At 38.7% G+C, this 19,472-nt stretch overlaps 1 protein-coding gene across 6 annotated transcripts in view; it reads left to right on the top strand.

Annotated features, from left to right (window-relative positions):
* Positions 1-7,300, top strand: part of MME (membrane metalloendopeptidase) — a 292,858-nt gene extending 285,558 nt beyond the window's left edge. For all 6 annotated transcript variants that reach the window (XM_061194549.1, XM_061194547.1, XM_061194545.1 and 3 more), the window contains one exon: positions 5,791-7,300. In XM_061194549.1, coding sequence (XP_061050532.1) covers positions 5,791-5,890 — 100 coding nt within the window. In that variant the 3' untranslated portion in view covers positions 5,891-7,300. The remainder of the gene's footprint in view (positions 1-5,790) is intronic.
* The last annotated feature ends 12,172 nt before the right edge of the window (positions 7,301-19,472 follow it).

Below are 19,472 nucleotides of genomic sequence, written 5' to 3'. Positions count from 1 at the left end.
GCACAGGGAGATCAGCTCGGTGCTTTGTGACCACCTAGAGGGGTGGGATAGGGAGGGTGGGAGGGAGGGAGATGCAAGAGGGAAGAGATATGGGAACATATGTATATGTATAACTGATTCACTTTGTTATAAAGCAGAAACTAACACACCATTGTAAAGCAATTATACTTCAATAAAGATGTTTAAAAAAAAATCACTGAGATTTAGGTTACCTAAAAAAAAAAAAAAAAAAAAAAATAAGGTGACCATAGGTGCGTGGGTTTATCTCTGGGCTTTCTATCCTGTTCCCTTCATCTATATTTCTGTTTTTGTGCCAGTACCATACTGTCTTGACTACTGTAGCTTTGTAGTATAGTCTGAAGTCTGGGAGCCTGATTCCTCCAGCTCCGTTTTTCTTCCTCAAGATTGCTTTGGCTATCTGGGGTCCTTTGTGTTTCCATACAAATTGTGAAATTTTTTGTTCTAGTTCTGTGAAAAATGCCATTGGTAGTTTGATAGGGATTGCATTGAATCTGTAGATTGCTTTGGATTGTATAGTCATTTTCACAATGTTGATTCTTCTAATCCAAGAACATGGCACATCTCTCCATCTGTTTGTATCATCTTTAGTTTCCTTCATCAGTGTCTTATAGTTTTCTGCATACAGGTCTTTTGTCTCCTTAGGTAGGCTTATTCCTAGGTATTTTATTCTTTTTGTTGCAATGGTAAATGGGAGTGTTTCCTTAATTTCTCTTTCAGATTTTTCATCATTAGTGTATAGGAATGCAAGAGCTTTCTGTGCATTAATTTTGTATCCTGCTACTTTACCAAATTCATTGATTAGCTCTAGGAGTTTTCTTGTAGCATCTTTAGGATTCTCTATGTATAGTATCATGTCATCTGCAAGCAGTGACAGCTTTACTTCTTCTTTACCGATTTGGATTCCTTTTATTTCTTTTTCTTCTCTGATTGCTGTGGCTAAAACTTCCAAAAGTATGTTGAATAATAGTGGTGAGAGTGGACAACCTTGTCTTGTTCCTGATGTTAGAGGAAATGGTTTCAGCTTTTCACCATTGAGAATGATGTTGGCTGTGGGTTTGTCATATACGGCCTTTATTATGTTGAGGTAAGTTCCCTCTATGCCTACTTTCTGGAGAGTTTTTATCATAAATGGGTGTTGAATTTTGTAGAAAGATTTTTCTGCATCTATTGAGATGATCATATGGTTTTTCTCCTTCAGTTTGTTATTATGATGTATCACATTGATTGATTTGCATATATTGAAGAATCCTTGCATTCCTGGGATAAACCCCACTTGACCATGGTGTATAGATATAATATTTCTGTATAAGATATAAGGGTCTGATCATTTTTTAAAATAAATAAATTTATTTATTTATTTATTTATATTTTTTATGTTTGGCTGCATTGGGTCTTTGTTGCTGTGTGCAGGCTTTCTCTAGTTGCGGCGAGTGGGGGCTGCTCTTCGTTGCGGTGTGCAGGCTTCTCATCATGCTGGCTTCTCTTGTTGTGGAGCATGAGCTCTACACACGCGGTCTTCCATAGTTGTGGCATGAGGGCTCAGTAGCTGTGGCTCATGGGCTCTAGAGCACAGGCTCAGTAGTTGTGGTGCACAGGCTTAGTTGCTCTGCGGCATGTGGGATCTTCCCGGACTAGGGCTCGAACCCATGTCTCCTGCATTGGCAGGCAGATTCTTACCCACTGCGCCACCAGGGAAGTCCCTGATAATTTTTTAAAGTAAGTCCAAATAGACAAAATGATATCAGTGTCTGCTACCTAAATAGTAATGGTGCTAATTTAGATACTTATATTGCTTGAGATCATCTTCCAGTCAGAATAAAGGACACTTTATAGAACCTACGCCACTAATAATGCTAGAAATGTTTTCCACAGCTTAATATCTAATACTTTTTAAAAAATATTCTTTCTAGTGTTTTATTTAGACATTTTTAAGTAATATGGCTATTTTCTTCCTTATTATTCTATGATTTAACATACCTAAGCTAAACCCTCTTTGAAATACTGATGTTTCCTCCATTTACCTTAAATATTAGCATTGGTTTCTGATATCTTATAAATGGTGTGGATTTTGGTGGGCCTTGTAGAATTTCTATTAGCACTTATTAATCTTTAGCCCCTACCTGGGAATCTATTCAGGCATTTATTTCTTCATGAATTTATAGAGTAACATGTGTAGACCAATGTGACCTTACTTTAAAAGAATCCTGAACATCAGTTAATGATAAAAATTGTACAGTTTACTCATGAATGAAGCTGGTTAACCTTGTAGCCCAGGTGTTTATTTAAGAGAAGTAGCAAAAGATTGTCAGAGAACTCATTAATTGTAAAAAGCTCATTCGGTAATGAAAAAGAAAAAAAAACAGTTAAATTCAAACAGGAGTAGTCAGATATAAAGTTCATTGTTGGTTACATGATGTTCAATTCCACATCTCTTAGGTATTTTCAATACAAGTGATTATTTACCATGGGAATAAATAGCAGTAGTATGATAAAACAGCAGCAGTATATATTTTATATAATAAAGTAAAAATTTCAAGTAACTTACTTTAGGAAATAATCAATAAAAACCTTTATTATCTTCTGTTATTATAAACACAACACAAAAACTACATAGTTTTCATATAGCATGAAATTCATGTAAAAATGTTAATGAAATATGATTCCACCCTTAGCGAAGGGATTCACTTTAATAATGTATCCACATTTTGAAATAGATTATGTCATCCATCCAAAGATTTGATGTTATAAACAACCAAACACTAATTAGAGTCCTAGGAAAATAAGTGAAGCCCTGGTACATTGTTGACCTAATTATTCAGAATCATATTATCTAAATGGAAGTTTTTGGATGGAAAGAGAGGAGCTGGAATGGAGACAGAGGGCTGAGTGTGCATTAGTTTGGGTGTTGCTGCATGGCCAAATCCCAGTGGTGTCTTGTGAAGACTTTCTTGTTTTAAGGTTTGTGGTTTTTTTTAATTTCTTTAATATTTTTAAGAGAAATGTAGAATTAAGTCTTGGGTTTGGACAATTTTACTGAAGTACTTATCTCCATATGGTGATATCTGAGACAACAATCCCTTGAAAAAATGTTAATAAAGTAAAAAACAAAAAAGAGCAGCTCTTTCAGCCAATGACCCTCAAATGCTTACCCTGTCCATCAGGGAGCTTGCTCCCCAGCTAGAGGAAGAGTCAGACCACCAGAATACTGTCCCTCAGCCAGTGCATAGGGCTTCCTAATGTAGGAAGAGGATCAGATTAAATGAATCAAAGCACCTCTCTAACTCAGAGTCTGTGAGCCTAGAACCTTAAAGACTAGGTACTAATATAAATCCCCGATGTCTAAAATCTTTATATTCTTAAATATATGATCACTTTGACCATGTATCAAGTGAACTTGTTCGAACTTTCAGGTGTAAGAAATGACACATTATTATTATTATTATTAATCAAATTAATTCAAACTCTAGGCTCCCACCCTAAGCCAAGAGGTGAGAAATTTAATTTCAGTCATTTTCAGTGTACTCCTTTCTAGGGTTATACTGGAATCCAAAGGCATCTCATGAGCCTAGAAATTAGGGAATAACCTCCTTTCCCAGCCTGTTATGGGTGCTGACATCCTTGCAGTCTGATTGCCCTATCTGAAGTCGGGTGGCTCCATTTCCTTCCATTGGTCATGGTCAAGGGAAGCAAGAACCGCCACTCTGGACATTCAGCCTCCTCGACAGCCACGCACCATCCTATCAGAAGTCCTCTCAGGGCCCTGCTCAGAGTGACAGGCACGTCCTTGTCATTCATATAACCTGCCTTTACTGGGCCCCTCTTCAGTCTTGGGGAGGCCAGTCTTCTCCCTCTCCAGCCAGTGGGTGAATAGATGTAAATTCCTCTGCTCTACCCTCCCCAACCTCAACCCCCAGCCCTTCATACCAGAGAGATTCCTTTCAATCTTTAAGACTCCTCTAGGAGTCCTCAAAAACATACAACCAAAAAAGTTTTCCTCCCTGAAGGATAGGGGAATTTGAGAAATAGCTGATGTGGTGAGGGGTGACACAGTAGGAAGGAGAACTTTTAGAAATTCGACATGGAATGGAGATAGGGAAAGGAAATGCTTTCTTCCTCTCTGGTTGGTCCACAGTAGCAAATAAACCAAGAACACTGAGCAGTGTTTTTCTTCGTAATGCCCTGTTACTCTCTGCATCTAATCACCATGGCCAGGTGACGGGCTCATTCATTATTTCCGGAGTCCTGCAATAAGCAAAGCACTGTGCTGGGCTTTGGTGGTGCAGCCGGGAACAAGGTATACACAGTATTTTGTCCTCATAGAGATTATAGTGTAGAGAGTAAGTCGGGAAGTAAAGAAGGAGAGAAAAATCATTGCACGTCGTGATAAGTGCTGTGACAGGCTAGCACAGGTGGGAGAGACTCACGTGGACTGTATTCCAAGAAGACCTCTGAGGAGGTGTGTTGAAGCTGAAGCAGGGGCATGAAGGCTGAGAAGCAGTTAGCCGTGTAGGCACCAGGGAGTAACTTTGCAGGGAGTGTGGTCGGCAGGAACAGCAGGTCCGGAAGAGGGCGAGAGCTTGGCGAGTTTGCATGATGGAGAGTGAATCCGTGTAGTTTGAGCTTAATGAGGAACAGGAGGAGAAACAGACCATGAGGAGGCCTGGAAGGTAGGCTGGAGCCATCAGGACGTTGGAGACCGTGGAGAGCAGTTTGAATCATCCTTCAAGCCCCTGGAGGGTTTTAAGGAAGAGAATGACTGAACTTGATTTAAATTTTCAAGCTCCCTCTGACGGCTGTGTGGAGAAGGGGCCAGAGGGGAGAGAAACGCTAGGACGTATACACGCCCACACATCTGCCATGTAGGGAGATGTCAGCAAGTTAGAACGACCTCCTAGCTTCCCACCGCTCCAGCCCACTTGCCTCCCAGCCCCCTGCCCCCAACCCAAGGTGGCTGAGGTGGGATGGTCCCAGTGGGAAGAGAAGGGAAGGAGCTGGTTCAGGCTTGATGGGAAAACATCACCTCTGCATCACTGTACTGACCTGTCCGTCCCTCAGATGCTGCTTGGTGCCAGTAATGGGCTGGACAGTGTTGTTTTTGCCTACTGGGGTTAGAGTTAAGAGGAAATTGACATCTTGCCAACCCTTTCCAGTTACTCAGGCTGAATCCAGTTTCTGATATCTGTGGGGTTCTTTTGGGAAAAAAGAAAATAATTGTTATCTTCCCTATTAAATCAAATATCTATTTAAAGTCTATTATATTGAAAGTTATTGTGTGAGGCCTTTCAAGATACAGTAAGAAATCATAATTTTATTCTTTAACCAAATTCTTCTTAAAATAACTGCAATTCCAAATATGAATTATTCACTTATCTTACAAACACATATAGAGTGTTTATAAATTAACTCCCCATACCAAGCCTAAGATGCAGGTAATATTATTATATGCATTTTACCGAAAAGGAAACTGAGGCACAGAGAAGCTAAATAAATACAACTCATAACCAGGATTCAAACCATGCAATCTGTCTTCAAAAATCTGCTTTTAACTCCTGTAGTTTGCTACCTCTGCATTTAAACATTCTGTTAATGAAAAGGAATGGGCTCATTCTACCAGTTGTTTTTTTGTTTGTTTGTTTTTTTAATTTCCTTTTAAACTGAAAGTTCCAAACCCACACAGCTGGCCTACATAAAAAAATTCTGTAGAGCTCCTGCATGGTATGGACATGAGTATCAAATGCTGATGGTGACTTTTGTTTGTTTGTTTCACAGGATTATTGGGACTTTGCAGAACTCTCCCGAGTTTTCAGAAGCCTTTCATTGCCGCAAGAACTCATACATGAATCCAGAAAAGAAATGCCGGGTTTGGTAATCTTCAGAAGAAGCGGTGCAGTCCTCGGCTAGACTTGCCCACATCACAGAAATGGGGAACTCTATCTGAGAGAAAAAGGGCCAGAGAGGTCACTGATTACGTGGAGGTAGTTCCCAGGGATGAGAGCAATAAAAATGAAGCTAGGTTACTCTGGAAAAATGTGGAGGGAGGAGAGGTCTCATGTCTATCAAATCAATCACTTCTCACTGTGTAAAAAATGCTTAATCTCTAAAGAGAATATTGCCATTCATTTCTGTTTCTCATATGATCTGCCAGTTTGATGTTTTCTCTTGATGTAGACCGGGATTTCTAATCAAAGGGAGAAAGAAGAGGTGGAAGAATTCAGTTGGCACCAAAAGCACAGCAGTGACGTGAGAGTTAAAAACATGTTGCCGATGTACTTATTTTTACTTTTATTTGCAAAATTTATGCTCCCTCAAAACTCTTCCAAAGAATTCTTATACATATTGGGGCCTTGGGACTTAATGTAGTTTTAATCTAATTTTGCCAATCATCAGTTTTTTCATTCTGAGAGCATTGTATTTTAAGCACTCTTAGGGCAAAAATGAGTGTCTAAAACTGTTTTTTGTTGTACCTGCTTTGACTGATAATGAGATTCTTGAGGCTCCCTGCAATTTTCTAAGCAATTTCTTGTTCTCTCTCTCTCAAAACTTGGTCTTTTTAAGAGATTTGTAGTAATGTGTAAATAATAATTTTTATATTTAATTATTAACTACACTTATGACTAAGTAATTGTTATTATAGCTAATCATTGAATATTGAAGCTTCAGACCAAGATAAATAGTTATGAACCAAGATCTGTAAAGTGATGTACAGATGAAGATTTGAGACTTTTTAAACTTATAAATCATATTGATGAAAAGCTTTAAGCACAAACTTTGGGTTAAAAATTGCCATTGGACAGTGGTCTAAAGATACATAAGAGTTGTGGTTTACAAGCAGGATTTTCAAAATTAAATCTGTCCCTAAGGTGGCCGTGATAAAAGGGCAAAACTGCATCTATGTAGCTCTGCATCTCCTTATCTTTTCAGGTTTGTCATCTGATGGAAATATTTTGATAATAAATTGAAATTGTGAACCCATTACTCACTAAGCTTATTGTGCCAGCCATCTAGCTTTGGAAAGCGCATTTCTGAATAGAAACGAGAGGCTTCTACACATCCAGTGGACTTGCTTCTAAAATTCTAACTCGCCTAGAGTTCTGGGAGGGGGAGGTCTAGTCCCTGATAGCAGCTCAGCTCTTCAGGCTTTTATGTTCTCTTTTCCTGTCCTGTTTGCTAGTTTAGTTCATTTCATTACTTGATTAATATTTTACAAAAGAAGTCCAAAATCCTTATTTTTCCTAACAAAACATGAAAATGAAGGAACGTCCAAAATATGAGTGTTGGTTTTCCTGCCTCTTGAAAAATGTCCATTTACATGTTTTTTTAAAATGGTATTAAAATATAACATATATACCAAAATTTAAAAGCATAAGTGTACAGCTCAATGAACTTTCTCCCACTGAACATGTCCCTGTAGCCAGGACTTCTGAGAAACAGAACATTACTAGCGCCATAGAAGCCCCTTCTCCCAACTATCACTTCACTCTTCCAAGGACAACTACTGTCCTGACTTCTAATATCATCCATTAGTTTTGCCTGTTTTTGTCTTTTATGTAAATAGAATCATTCAGCATGTATTCTTTTGTGTCTGGCTTCTTTCACTCAGCTTTCCGTTTGTGAGATTCATCTGTATTGTTGCATGTGATTGTGGATTCTTTGTTCTCATTGCTGAACAATATTCTGTTGTGTGACTATACTACAATTCATCCCTTCCATTGTTGATCCACTTGAGAAGTTTCCAGTTTGGGGCTGTTACAAATAGTGCAATTATGAACATCCTTGTGTATTATCATCTTTATGTACTTGAGATTTTAATGGACTAATTTCCACAAGTCCTTCCTAAAATTATTATAAATATTGAAAATACAGTTTCAAGCTATTCATGGATAAAACTTCATCTTTTTCCCCTTTATCACTACCACCTTTATTGTGGATAATTCAAAGTATACTTATGTGTATATTTCCTTAAAGTAAACTTAAGACATTCCTAAGTAATATTAATAGTTGGAGCATCCAGTGCTGAAGAGAAAAGCTATCTCTGAATTATTTAATTTCCGTCCTGTCAGAGCAGCTGAAGAACCAGAACTGAAGAGTGACTAGTACAGATTATAAAAAGGCACTAGACTCCCCACTGCCAGCTCTATAAAACAGACAGCTCCCATCCTTATGAAATAATTTGAGTGAAGTTTTCTGGAAAAAAAAGTTTCTCCAGTGCCTGGATCTTTTATCTCTAGAAATATAAGACTTTCTGAGGCCAAGGGCTAGACCAAAGTCAGAATACCAATACCTTCCCAGCCCTCACACGTGCGGACATCACTAATTGTACGTGGCGCAGTTGTTGAGTTGTATGGGACGTTATGGTCTCTCATAACCATTCCCAATCACTTGGTGTTATCCCATCAGTTAAAACCTATCTGTAATGATCTCACACGTAAGTCTAACCATGCCCGACTCCGGGTCAAGGAAAGAGTTAATAAGCTGAGACACCAAGGGTTGGGAGCTGATGTCACTCAGGGATGAATATAGAAAAAGTTCTTGGCAACATCATTGGTAAGGTGTCTGCTCCATGCTGCACTGTCTATGTAAATTCTAGGTGTAAGGTGGAAAGGACGCTATCCTATCCTGGGAGAAGAGTCTTTTCTTATTCTAATCTGATTCTGCCACTAATGGCAAAGTGACCTTGGGCATTTGATCTCTTCTCTTGGGCCTCTGCTTTCCCCACCTGAAATAAAGAGAATTAGGTTTTGTTAGTAGTTCTTAGTAAGAGAAGGAGAATACGTCCAGTGCTGTCTTAATCTATTCCCCAGTTAAGACCCATTGGATAAAATAATCTCAAAACTCCCATGTAAATGTCTGAGTCCAATAAAACTACATTATAATCCAAAGAACAAAGACCAAAGTTTCATCGAGTTTGGGTCTGTGCTGTTGTTAGAGTTTCCTCAAAAGCCTTTATCATTCCTGTTGTCCCAGATGTAGTTCTTCAAGTAGACGATAACTGTTAGTTTGGAAATAAGACTCCACCCTGCCAAAGATGGAAAATCAGGAAGTTTTATCAGGTTCCAGTCTTAAAAATGCAAAATAAAAACAAATATTTTTCATACTATTGCTTTTATTCCTAGTCGGCTCTGTTCCAGCCTCCCCACCACCATCCCTCCCACCCCACCACCCGCCATGTAAATCCTCACAGCATTTATGTCTTGAAAAATGTTAAGGCCAAATGGAGCTTTTATCTCTGTAACCTTACACTTCCTGCTAGCTTCAAATTGAATCTTTTAAAAATGAATGATAGGGCTTCCCTGGTGGTGCAGCAGTTAAGACTCCTCCTGCCAATGCAGGGGACACGGGTTCGAGCCCTGGTCTGGGAAGATCCCATATGCCAGGGAGCAACTAAGCCTGTGCACCACAACTACTGGAAGCCTGTACGCCCAGAGCCCATGCTCTGCAACAAGAGAAGCCACCACAATGAGAAGCCCGCGCACCGCAACAGAGAATAGCCCCCGCTTGCTGCAACTGGAGAAAGCCCGCGCGCAGCAACGAAGACCCAACGCAGCCAAAAATAAAATAAATAAATTTATTTTTAAAAAAAGAATGATAGAAACTATTTGACCAATATTTTCTTGTTTTCACCACCCCATTCTTGCAAAGATACCACAGTTTTCTGATCTGATTTGTTTTCAAAAGTTAAGAAAAAATGGTGGCCAAATGCTATAGGGAATTACAGGCATAATCAGATGACTTAGGCGGGAGCCAAAACTGGTTTTGTGCACTGTCCCTGGACTGAGGGACTTGACTTTTGGTTGATCAGGTGAAGAGAGGAGCCACGTGTGACTGGTGTCCACGTGGCACATGTTTATTGCATTCTAATCTTTAACAGTGTTGTCTTAATTTCAACTCCTTTTTTTTTTTGCATTTCCTCTAAAACAGTGAGAAACTCTGCTAGCGTTTTCATCCTCATAGCCAAACTGCTTCCATTTTGTTTGACAAAGCAGATCCTCTAGGTTGTGCCAGCGAAGTCTGGCAGAAGAATGAGCATTGGCTCTGGCTGGAAACAAGGCTGAGCTCTCATCCTGGGCAGTGAAGAAAGACCAAGTTCAGCCATTGTGACTAATTTTTATACTTCTGGATTTCCTTTCTAGCCAAAACTAACAATTTTTTCAGGTCTATCAGGCATATTAACATCTGATTCCACTTCTGTAAGTACACTTGCTGTCATTTCTGACTTGATCATCTCAAATTATAATGCATCCTGAAAGTTTACTCTACATCCAGAAGACAAAAATGGGGTCAAGTACCTGGATTATCGATTACCTTGGTGTTAATCCTTCAACACAAATGCTATCTAAGCTCTGTGTTCCCTACAGTACGTCGTCAAAGATGTAATGGCAAGATGGTCACAGCAGCTTTATCCATGACATCAAAGAAAAAAACTAAACAGCAGAAAATGTTTAGATTTGTTCAAAGAAAGTATGGAAAGGACACAGTGCTGAGTATGCATCATGATTTCAATCATGTTAAAATACTGTTGCATAGGAAAAGAGTTGGAAGAATATATGTGAAAAATTAATAGGGAATATCTTTGGTGATATTACAGGTGATTCTTATTTCCCTTTTTTCCTGAATTTTAAATATTTCTATAATGTGAAAACAGTACATTTTAAGAACCATTTTTAAAATGTCATTTGGAAGAAAAGAGGAAGTATGGGAGAAAAGATGGAAGGGAGGGAATGATGGAAAAGTTGACCAAAAAGAGAAATAGAATTCCCCTGGGTTTAAGCTGTGTTGATTTATTTTAGAAGCTATTCAGTTTGGTATCTCAGTCTACTTAGATTCAAGGAATTCAGGGCAGAGAATTTGGGTCAGGAGCTTCTCCCCCACCCCACGACAGGCCAGATCTCAGATTTATGGGGTGGCTTTTACACACACGGCTTAACGTAGGGCAGAGGGATTTGGCGGACTTCCCACTGACTGCTCGAAGTGGTTCTGTGAGAACAGAGCATGTACTCCAGAGGGGTCTGTTTGGGTTCTTTTACCCCTGAAAATGCTAAAGGGCTGAACTGATCCGGCCACACTCTTCCATTGGTCTCCCTCCACACAAAACCCTAGCATTTGCCAAACACTGACAAAAGTTAAGGATACAGTCTATGACTGTGAAACAGAAACCAGTAAATTAGACAGTGATCAGACCTAAATGCTCCACCTGGTAGGCACCATGATTTACCTGGGGGTCAGATGCTAACGTTTAGAGGTGGATCAGGGAGGAGGGAGCAGGATACAGCTAATTCTAGGCGATTCACTGCTTATATTTGACTTTGGTTACAAATGTGAAAATCAGACTCATGCTAGTTTAGCCAAAACTGGAGATTGTGTTGATCCCCATAACTAAATTTGGGGCAAGTAAGAGCAACTGGGCCTTCTTTCCATGTGGTCTACTTTATGATTGCCAGTCGACTTTCTCCAAAAGGAAGCCATGCTGGTCAACCATGACAGGCTCAAAGATTCTCTGCTTCCTTCCCAGGGGAAGCACAACCTCTAACTGCAGTACCTTTGACAAATCCTGGAGAAAAACCAATTAGCCCATTTTGGAAACATGCCTACCCATGTGAATAGGCCATGGGGAAGTGAGAAGGTTGTAGAAATTATGTTCATTGATCCCCTACAGAGTAGGAGAAGGGCAGTTTCCCCAAAGAAGAAAAGCACCATTCCTAGAAGAGAAAGGAAAAGACACAGATGTCCAAAACGCCCAGTTATACTAGATATTTCTTAAAAGCTTTGCAAAACATCTCAGTTTGGATTACATTGTGCATATTAAATTTCAAATGTGTCAATTTTAATTTTGTTTGACCAAAATGAAGATACTATGCATTTTACTTAGATTTAATTTTTAAGAAAAAAGTTTTTAATAAAAAAGGGTAGGAAGGAAGGAAATAATACATTTTATTTATTGTGAGTAAGGCCCATGATTTAGGTTGTTTGTATAAAGTTTCCATTTAATGTAACTTTCCTGTGAGTTAATGTTAGTACTCCTATTTTACAGATGGTGAATTTGAGTTTCAGAGAGGTTAACTGATTTGCCCAGATTCACAAAGATAGTAAATGACAAGGGACCAAATCAAGGTATGTTGAAGTCCAAAATCTATATAAATTTACTATCAGAGTTTTCTGTGTCACTAAAAAATGCATTTTAGCCTATCAGGATCAACTCATTTGTAGCTAATAATTCCCAAAACATATATTTTATAAGAAACAATATATTTTCTAATTTATTACTTTACATAAGCCTTTGTTATTTTTAAAGGGATGTTTAGTGTTTTAAACAATTATAGCAGTGAACACATTGAGCATCTGCTATGTTCAAGGTACTATATTAGAAGGAAAAATAAAAATAGCTAGAAAAGAAAAACAAGATAAACTGATATTTTTGGTTGGCACTACAATTGTCCACTATACCCGTTCACTTACTCATTGACCAAATGTTCGGCACCTTTTGTGTGTGATGCACTATATCACGTATAAAAGAGTCCTTAGAAGATTATCTTCTACTGGGGTCATTAGAAGATAAAAATAAATGAAAACAGCTGGCCTTTTAATTTAGTAGAGACATTAAAATGTACACAAACACATTATCCAGCTGAACGTGTGATGTGTCAAGAGGTACAGAGAAAACACAATTTGAGAATTCAGGGGAATTTCCTAGTATGGCAAAGACATCTGATGGAAGTAGCACGTTGCACTTGACAGTATGGATGGGGTTTTGACAATTGAAGAAGGAGATAAGGAAATATTGCTGTGTACACCTCATATACAAAATTAGGCAACTAAAGAGCAAGAACCAAATTAGTCTAGGTAGAAATGCCAATTCTGGAAGGAGACAGCCAAGGGGAGTATGCACTCTGAGACTGACACAATTGTTCATTATTCACAGTTGGCTCTTGACATGTCTTATACCAAGAAAAGCTTTTTAAATTTTTTCAGGTATCTTATGCTGTTCTCAAAGTTTATGCATTATCATTTTACTTTGAAAGAAGTTCTGTGCATTTCTTGCATTTGCTAGAAGTTGGGTGATAGGATAACGTTTGTTTCTATTCTTGGGAATTTAGAATACTACTCTTATTCCAGTCCTGTTGCTAAGTCACTGCATTGAGCAAATAACTAATTTCTCTGCATTTTCATTGTCTCAGAATTAAAATCAGAGTAAAGATCAAGCCCTTTTCCAAACCAGAAGGCAGGCAGGTGAAATGTTTTGCAAATCGAACCTTTTGGAGATGGCGAAAGATATCAGAGTGCAGAACTAGGGCACAGTGTCATGGAAAAATTTGAATCCAGAGTGATCCATATAGACCCAGGGACACGCAGGGTCAAAGCAAAGATCAGCCAAAAGGCTACATGGCAAGCATTTGACTCCTCTAAGCTTCAATTTCCTCCTCTTCAGAATGGTCATAATCACTGTACCTCTCCGGAAAGGGTATTGTACCAGTTGCCAGCAAATTGTATTTTCAACCACATTGACGTTTAATATCTTGATTAAGCCTGTAGGTCTTTAAAAACATGAGGACTTTTGGCTTAAAGACTAGAATTTTATTTTTTTCTTTTTACCATATTGTCTGTTCTGTTGCTCTAGGTGAGTCGCTTACTTAATCCCTGTTGAATCATTTTTCTCACTAGACACTCTTGAAACAGAAAAGGCACAAAACGTGCAATCCTTTAAATAGCAGAGGATTTCTTCAAAAGTAAAAAAAAGCAAAAGCAGCACACTCAAAACAAAATTGAAGTTTTGAGCGAGATGACAATTTGGGGGAAAACAGTTTATGCAAGTACCTTTACTTTGCTCAGAAAATGGCACTGGCCCAGAGATCTTGGGAAAGCTATTTAACCCCTTTGAAACTTAGTTTGCTCAGAAGTAAAGTGTAAAAATGTAAATGTATTTTTGTCATGTGATTATGTACTAGGCAGAATAATGCCCCCCTCCCCACTCAAAGATATCCACATCCTGATTCCCAGAACCTGTGAATATGTTAGGGCACGAGGTAAAGGGGAATTAAAGCTTGCAGATGGAATATAGGTTGCTGATCAGCTGACCTTAAGGTGAGATTATCCCAGCTTATCCAGGTGGGTCCAGTGTAATCACAAGGGTTCTTAAAAGTGAAGAGAGAGGTAGAAGTCAGAGCCATGTGATGTGAGAAAACAACCAGCTGTGGCTGATTCTGAAGATGAAAGAAGCGGGTCACAATCCAAGGAATGCAGGCAGCCTCTAGAAGCTGGAAAAGGTGAGGGAGCAGATTCTTCCCTAAAGCCTCCGAAAGGAACCAGCCCTGCCAAGACCTTTATTTTGGCCAAAGGAGACCACTGTCCGATTTCTGACCTACAGAACTGTAATGTAATGAATTTATGTTGTCATTAACTTCATGGTAATTTGTTGCAGCAGCTATAGAAAATACACGATATAAATAAATATTCACTGTATAATACTTCAGAATTATTTAAACTTTTTGAAAATTATGCCAAGCTTAGATATTATCTTCTAATGGTAAAATATATACAACTATAAAAAGTTGGTCAAAAATATTTTTATTCTTCACTTATCTGTTATTAGATTGTGAAGTATATGGATACAACACCAGTTTGAGATAACTAGATATGAGTTACCAGTATTTTCAACTAATGTGAGTAGTCATAATTGATTCACTCATGCAAAGACTAAAACATTGGCCTTTATAAAATAAACATAATCCATCTTACAGAAGTTAGGTATTTGACACTTAACGAGCCTTGCCTATCACCCACCTTTCATCTCAGCATGCAAACTAATTAACCACAAAGAGGACCTTACTTGTATAAGCATTAATATGCCAGGAAAATATTTATAGCTTTGTCCACTAAAGTAGCTAAAATATAAATTGTTTAGGCAAAGCTTTGAGAAAATAGAAACCCAGGACCATGGAAGTACTAACAAAGCAGCCTTAAGATTTTACTGTACTTGGCACGTTGCATTTTCCTGAAAGATTATTTATAGATTATTTATATTATTTATATAAATATATATTATTTTTACCTTAGGCAAGCTAATGAATTGCTATGTTCTCAGGAACTTCTGTACTTCAGCCTCAGAAGTGTGTCGTAAAAAAGATATGTTGCCCCAATGCTCAAATATTAAAGAGATAGTCACACTGGCAAGTGCTGTTGTCCTTGGTAGCAATACCAAGAATGTTCCTAATTTTTTAATGTACAACACCTGTAAGTTTCATATTTATGTTACTTAGGGCTTCTTCAATATTTATTGAGTTCTGTAGATAGCAAAAATGAATGAACAAAGCCCAACCCATGATGTGCAGGAGTCAGCTCTTACTAGCTCATGAGAGCCCATTTTTAAATTTGCATGGATTTTGCAAGCCAGTTGATGTCATCTTGGTAGTTTGACATCAGCCAACACTACAAATCAGGGTTGTTTGGTTGGTTAGTTGGTTGGTTGGTTGATTGGTTGATTTTCCCAGAGGGCCAGCTATTCAAAATTTACCAGCACACCACTGACCATGACCAATGGCAAATCACAACCTAGTAAGTAAAACCAGAGTGACCATCTAAAGGCCAACACTATCTAGGGGACTTCTTGCATGTCTTAGATATAGTAGATTTGTATAGTGGTAACTTTTTCCACAGATGGCTGTATTTTTTTTTATTCTAACATGTAACAACAATTTTCTAATAGATGAAAGTAAAGTATCTTGAGGAAGGGGTACTTTTTTCTAATTCACCCAGTGGCAATGTGTGGGCTAATGGTAATTTAAGGGAGTTAAGTCAGAATAACTATGGTATAGGATTTAATCATGATACAAATGCTGAAGGAGTTCAAATGAGGAGACCACATCTATTTGCAAATATCTGCAAAGGCTTTAAGAAGATGCATCATTGAGCTAGGTTTTAAAGATGGAGAGACCTTCCTCAGGGAAAGTAGCAAGACAGGAATTCCAAGAGAATAGAACAGCCTGGATCAAGGTTGGTAGTTGGGACAGTTCTTCAAAGAGCCAGTTGGGTTGTCTCAAACTAACCAGAAGAAAATTCACTTCTCAAGGTAGTTTGTGGCCTAATTGTAGGGATCTAGAATTCCAAACAAAGAAGTTTAGATTTGGAAGTGCATTTGCGTTTTTAAAGCCTGATTTTCTGCCAGAAAGGGGGTTGTACTAACATGAAACAAGAGACCTAGTAAACAACGTGAGAATTCACATCTGTTTTATTCACCATTGTACCTTCAGGGCTTGGTATAGCACCCAGTTCATCACAGCACTCAAATTTTTTTCTGTTTGGGGACCATGAGCTGAGTTTATGCCATTGTCCTTAATCCTTCTACCACAAAACACACTTGTTAAAATACTTTTAATACATCCCAACTAATCCAATACTAAACCATTTCTTAAGTCATTTTATAAAGTGACTTTTACATTCTTTCCTCTGGTAAGGTATTTTGCCAAATTAAAATTAAGAGGTTAAAGTTAAGATGCAGGACTAATGATAAGGAGACATAATTAGCCTAGAAAATTGTGACAAAAGGCTAGAATAAGGGAGATTTGCTTAATAGTGTGGCTCTCATTCTGTCACTAGAGCCTTGAATCAGAACCAGCAAAATGGTACTCAAAGAGTGGCCAAGACAACAAAAGAAGCAATGGAGTTCAATGAAATGGGAGGATACTTTAGTAAAGAGGATCATTTAATTTCAGCCTCAGGATCGTTTGTTCCTTGAATAGAAAGTATGCTAGGCTGGAGCACTTCCCTCTTCTGAGAGTCCAAGCAAATCAATAGCAAAGGCCAAGGGTGGTAGGGTAGCAAGGTTTGGAGCTCTACCAGATAAGGCCTCAAGCCCTAGATCAAATAGATCAAGAACATTAGCTGTGAGGTCCCTATTTATAAGACAAGGAGAGATGGTAGAGAAAGTGTCACAGTAAGTGTCACTAAACGGTCTCCCTGTCTTCACTCCCATCCATCATGTAGGAACAAGTTCCTGATCCCCTCAACTTCCTCTCAAATATTTCTGAGAGTCCTGTAGGGACCTCACACATGTACCATGTCAAACCAAGTTCGGTACTCTTGACCACTTAAGAATTCTCTTTGGCTCCACTTTTCTGCAAAGACTTCTATTAATGCCAATTCCTTATGCAGCAGCTATGCTCCTATGATCACAGAGGGGGCTACTGCTGCTAACCCCCACAAAGGCACAGCCATGTCCCCAATGATACAGCTCTCAGAGTGTTGAGCCAGACACTGAGGACATTGTCATCTGACTGAAGGGCTCTGTCTCTTGTTACTGCCAAAGACTCCAGCATGGAATCTTTCCATTGCATCAACTACCATGTTATTGACATCTTGTGTTCCCACATCCCACAAAGACTTTTATTTTTATTGGGGAGGAGGGAAAAAAATATATATATATATATTTTTTATATATATACACATATATAATGACGCCATATAATATAGTTGCTATCTATATAGTATTTGCCCTGTTATTGCAGACCCCTTGACTTAGGACTTAAAATCTGAACTCATGGCAACATTCTGAGTGACAGACAATGCACAATCTCCCTTCTTCCAAGCCAAACTTTTGAATCTCAACTCTCACTTCCCTGAGGATAAATTATTTCTATGAGGCTCTTCACTTCACTCTAAACAAACTCCTGTTGAGCTTTCCCCATCTTAGACAGGGCTAACACTCAGCTGGTAGGTGTCTATATGGGTGTGCCATCTGTTTACAGCTGGCACCCATCCTGATTGATTAATAAGAAATATTTTGGCTAGTCTCCTGCTTCCAGAACTGCTTAAATCCGAGGGAAAATACAGTGGAGGCTCACAGAATGACACTTTTTAAAATATCACAGGAAAGTATATTTTCCATGTCTTCATTCCTTAATAATGGGAAAAAATATAAGATTGCTATATGATAAAGGTATTGATTATTAATTTCAGGGAGTGTCAATGCTTCTCATTTGTAAGGGTATTTACTATAGAACAGTACAAAATATGGCAAACAGATCCCTTCTGATACTGAAACATGGCCAAAGGTCCCAATGTGGTTAGGTAAAAACTGCTGTGTTCCCATGTCCCTTCTCCTCTTCTTCCTTTTTATAAAAGAACTTCTGAGTTTTGTCTGGGCACATGGCTACTCAGCTTGAGACGCGTTTTCCAGCCAGGGGTGGACATGTGATTATTTTTCAGCAAATAGAATGTGAACAGAAGCCATATATACAATTTCTGGGTCATGTAGTTTAGGAAGGAGATTGCTTGCACTCCATGGTGCAGACTCAGACATACAGATGTGAGGCTGATGAGCTAGAATCCACCTGGGATGGAAAAGTAACAAGATGGATAGAGCCTGGGCCCCTGGGCAACCTCACTCTGGGCCTATTCTGGACTATTTAATGAGAGAGAAATAAACTCCTATCTTGTTTGAATCAGAGCATTTGGGGGTGAAGAATAGGACTCTTACAGCAGTTTAGTCTGTGTGCAAACAAATACAAGGAGTCATTGTAAAGTCATCAGCCTCTGGAAGGAGGACACAAAGGTTTGAATATCTGTATTTGAATGACCAGAGAAACTATATCATACAACCTCAGGGACTGTGCAGCCTATGTGGGAATAATAGCTATTGAGAAAAAAAACTGTGGACTTAAACTTTAGATGTGCAATATTACGTTACAAACTACACAAGTCTGGAAATCTGCATTTAATATGACAAAAGAGAATTATATTAGGGAAATTTTCCGATGTCCTCTAAAGCCACCACTTCATATTAATTCCTAGGCCATCATAGTCAAATGAATACATAACTAAAATTTAAAAGACAGTTGGATGTGTCTAGGTAATTACTACGAGCTACTGTAACAAACACTCCCCAACCTGGAGAGCACAATCACAGAACTTCTCCTTCACATGAAATCCACTGGAGCTGGGCAGTTTTACTGGGTGGCTCTTCTCTTACCCATGACTGTTACCTGGCTCCTTTTTGTATTTTTACCCACTGTCTTAGAATTCTTTGCTTCCCACCACGTGGATGGGGGTTGAGAGTTGGGGATGTAGAGAGGGGGCCTGAGGAGGATACACAGAATACACTATCACCCAGGCCTAGAAGTGAGAGCCAAAATTTTCACTCACATTTTATTGACCAGAACTAGTCAAATACAAGACTGGGAAATATAGGGAGCTCATCAATATTCATGAGTATTTTCAGTCTCTTCCACAACAGCCATTTTGAAAGCAACAGCCCAAAACATATAACATGGTTATAATCTGTTGTCCCCTTAAACACTTGATCCCCTCAACTCTGTGAAGTATACCCTGAAGTGTAGTCTATAACATATGTCAGAGTTAGGAAGGATTCAGAATAGCCCCCATTCTACAACATTGGTCCTAATTTTATGAGAGCTGAGAGATTAAAATTTATTTTCTCATTATTTCATTTGAAACCCTTGATG

Source organism: Eubalaena glacialis, chromosome 6 (assembly GCF_028564815.1).
Source record: "Eubalaena glacialis isolate mEubGla1 chromosome 6, mEubGla1.1.hap2.+ XY, whole genome shotgun sequence".
In the NCBI taxonomy this organism is placed as follows: domain Eukaryota; kingdom Metazoa; phylum Chordata; class Mammalia; order Artiodactyla; family Balaenidae; genus Eubalaena; species Eubalaena glacialis.
Note: the sequence above shows the minus strand (reverse complement) of the source record. Positions and strands in the feature narration are given on the sequence as shown.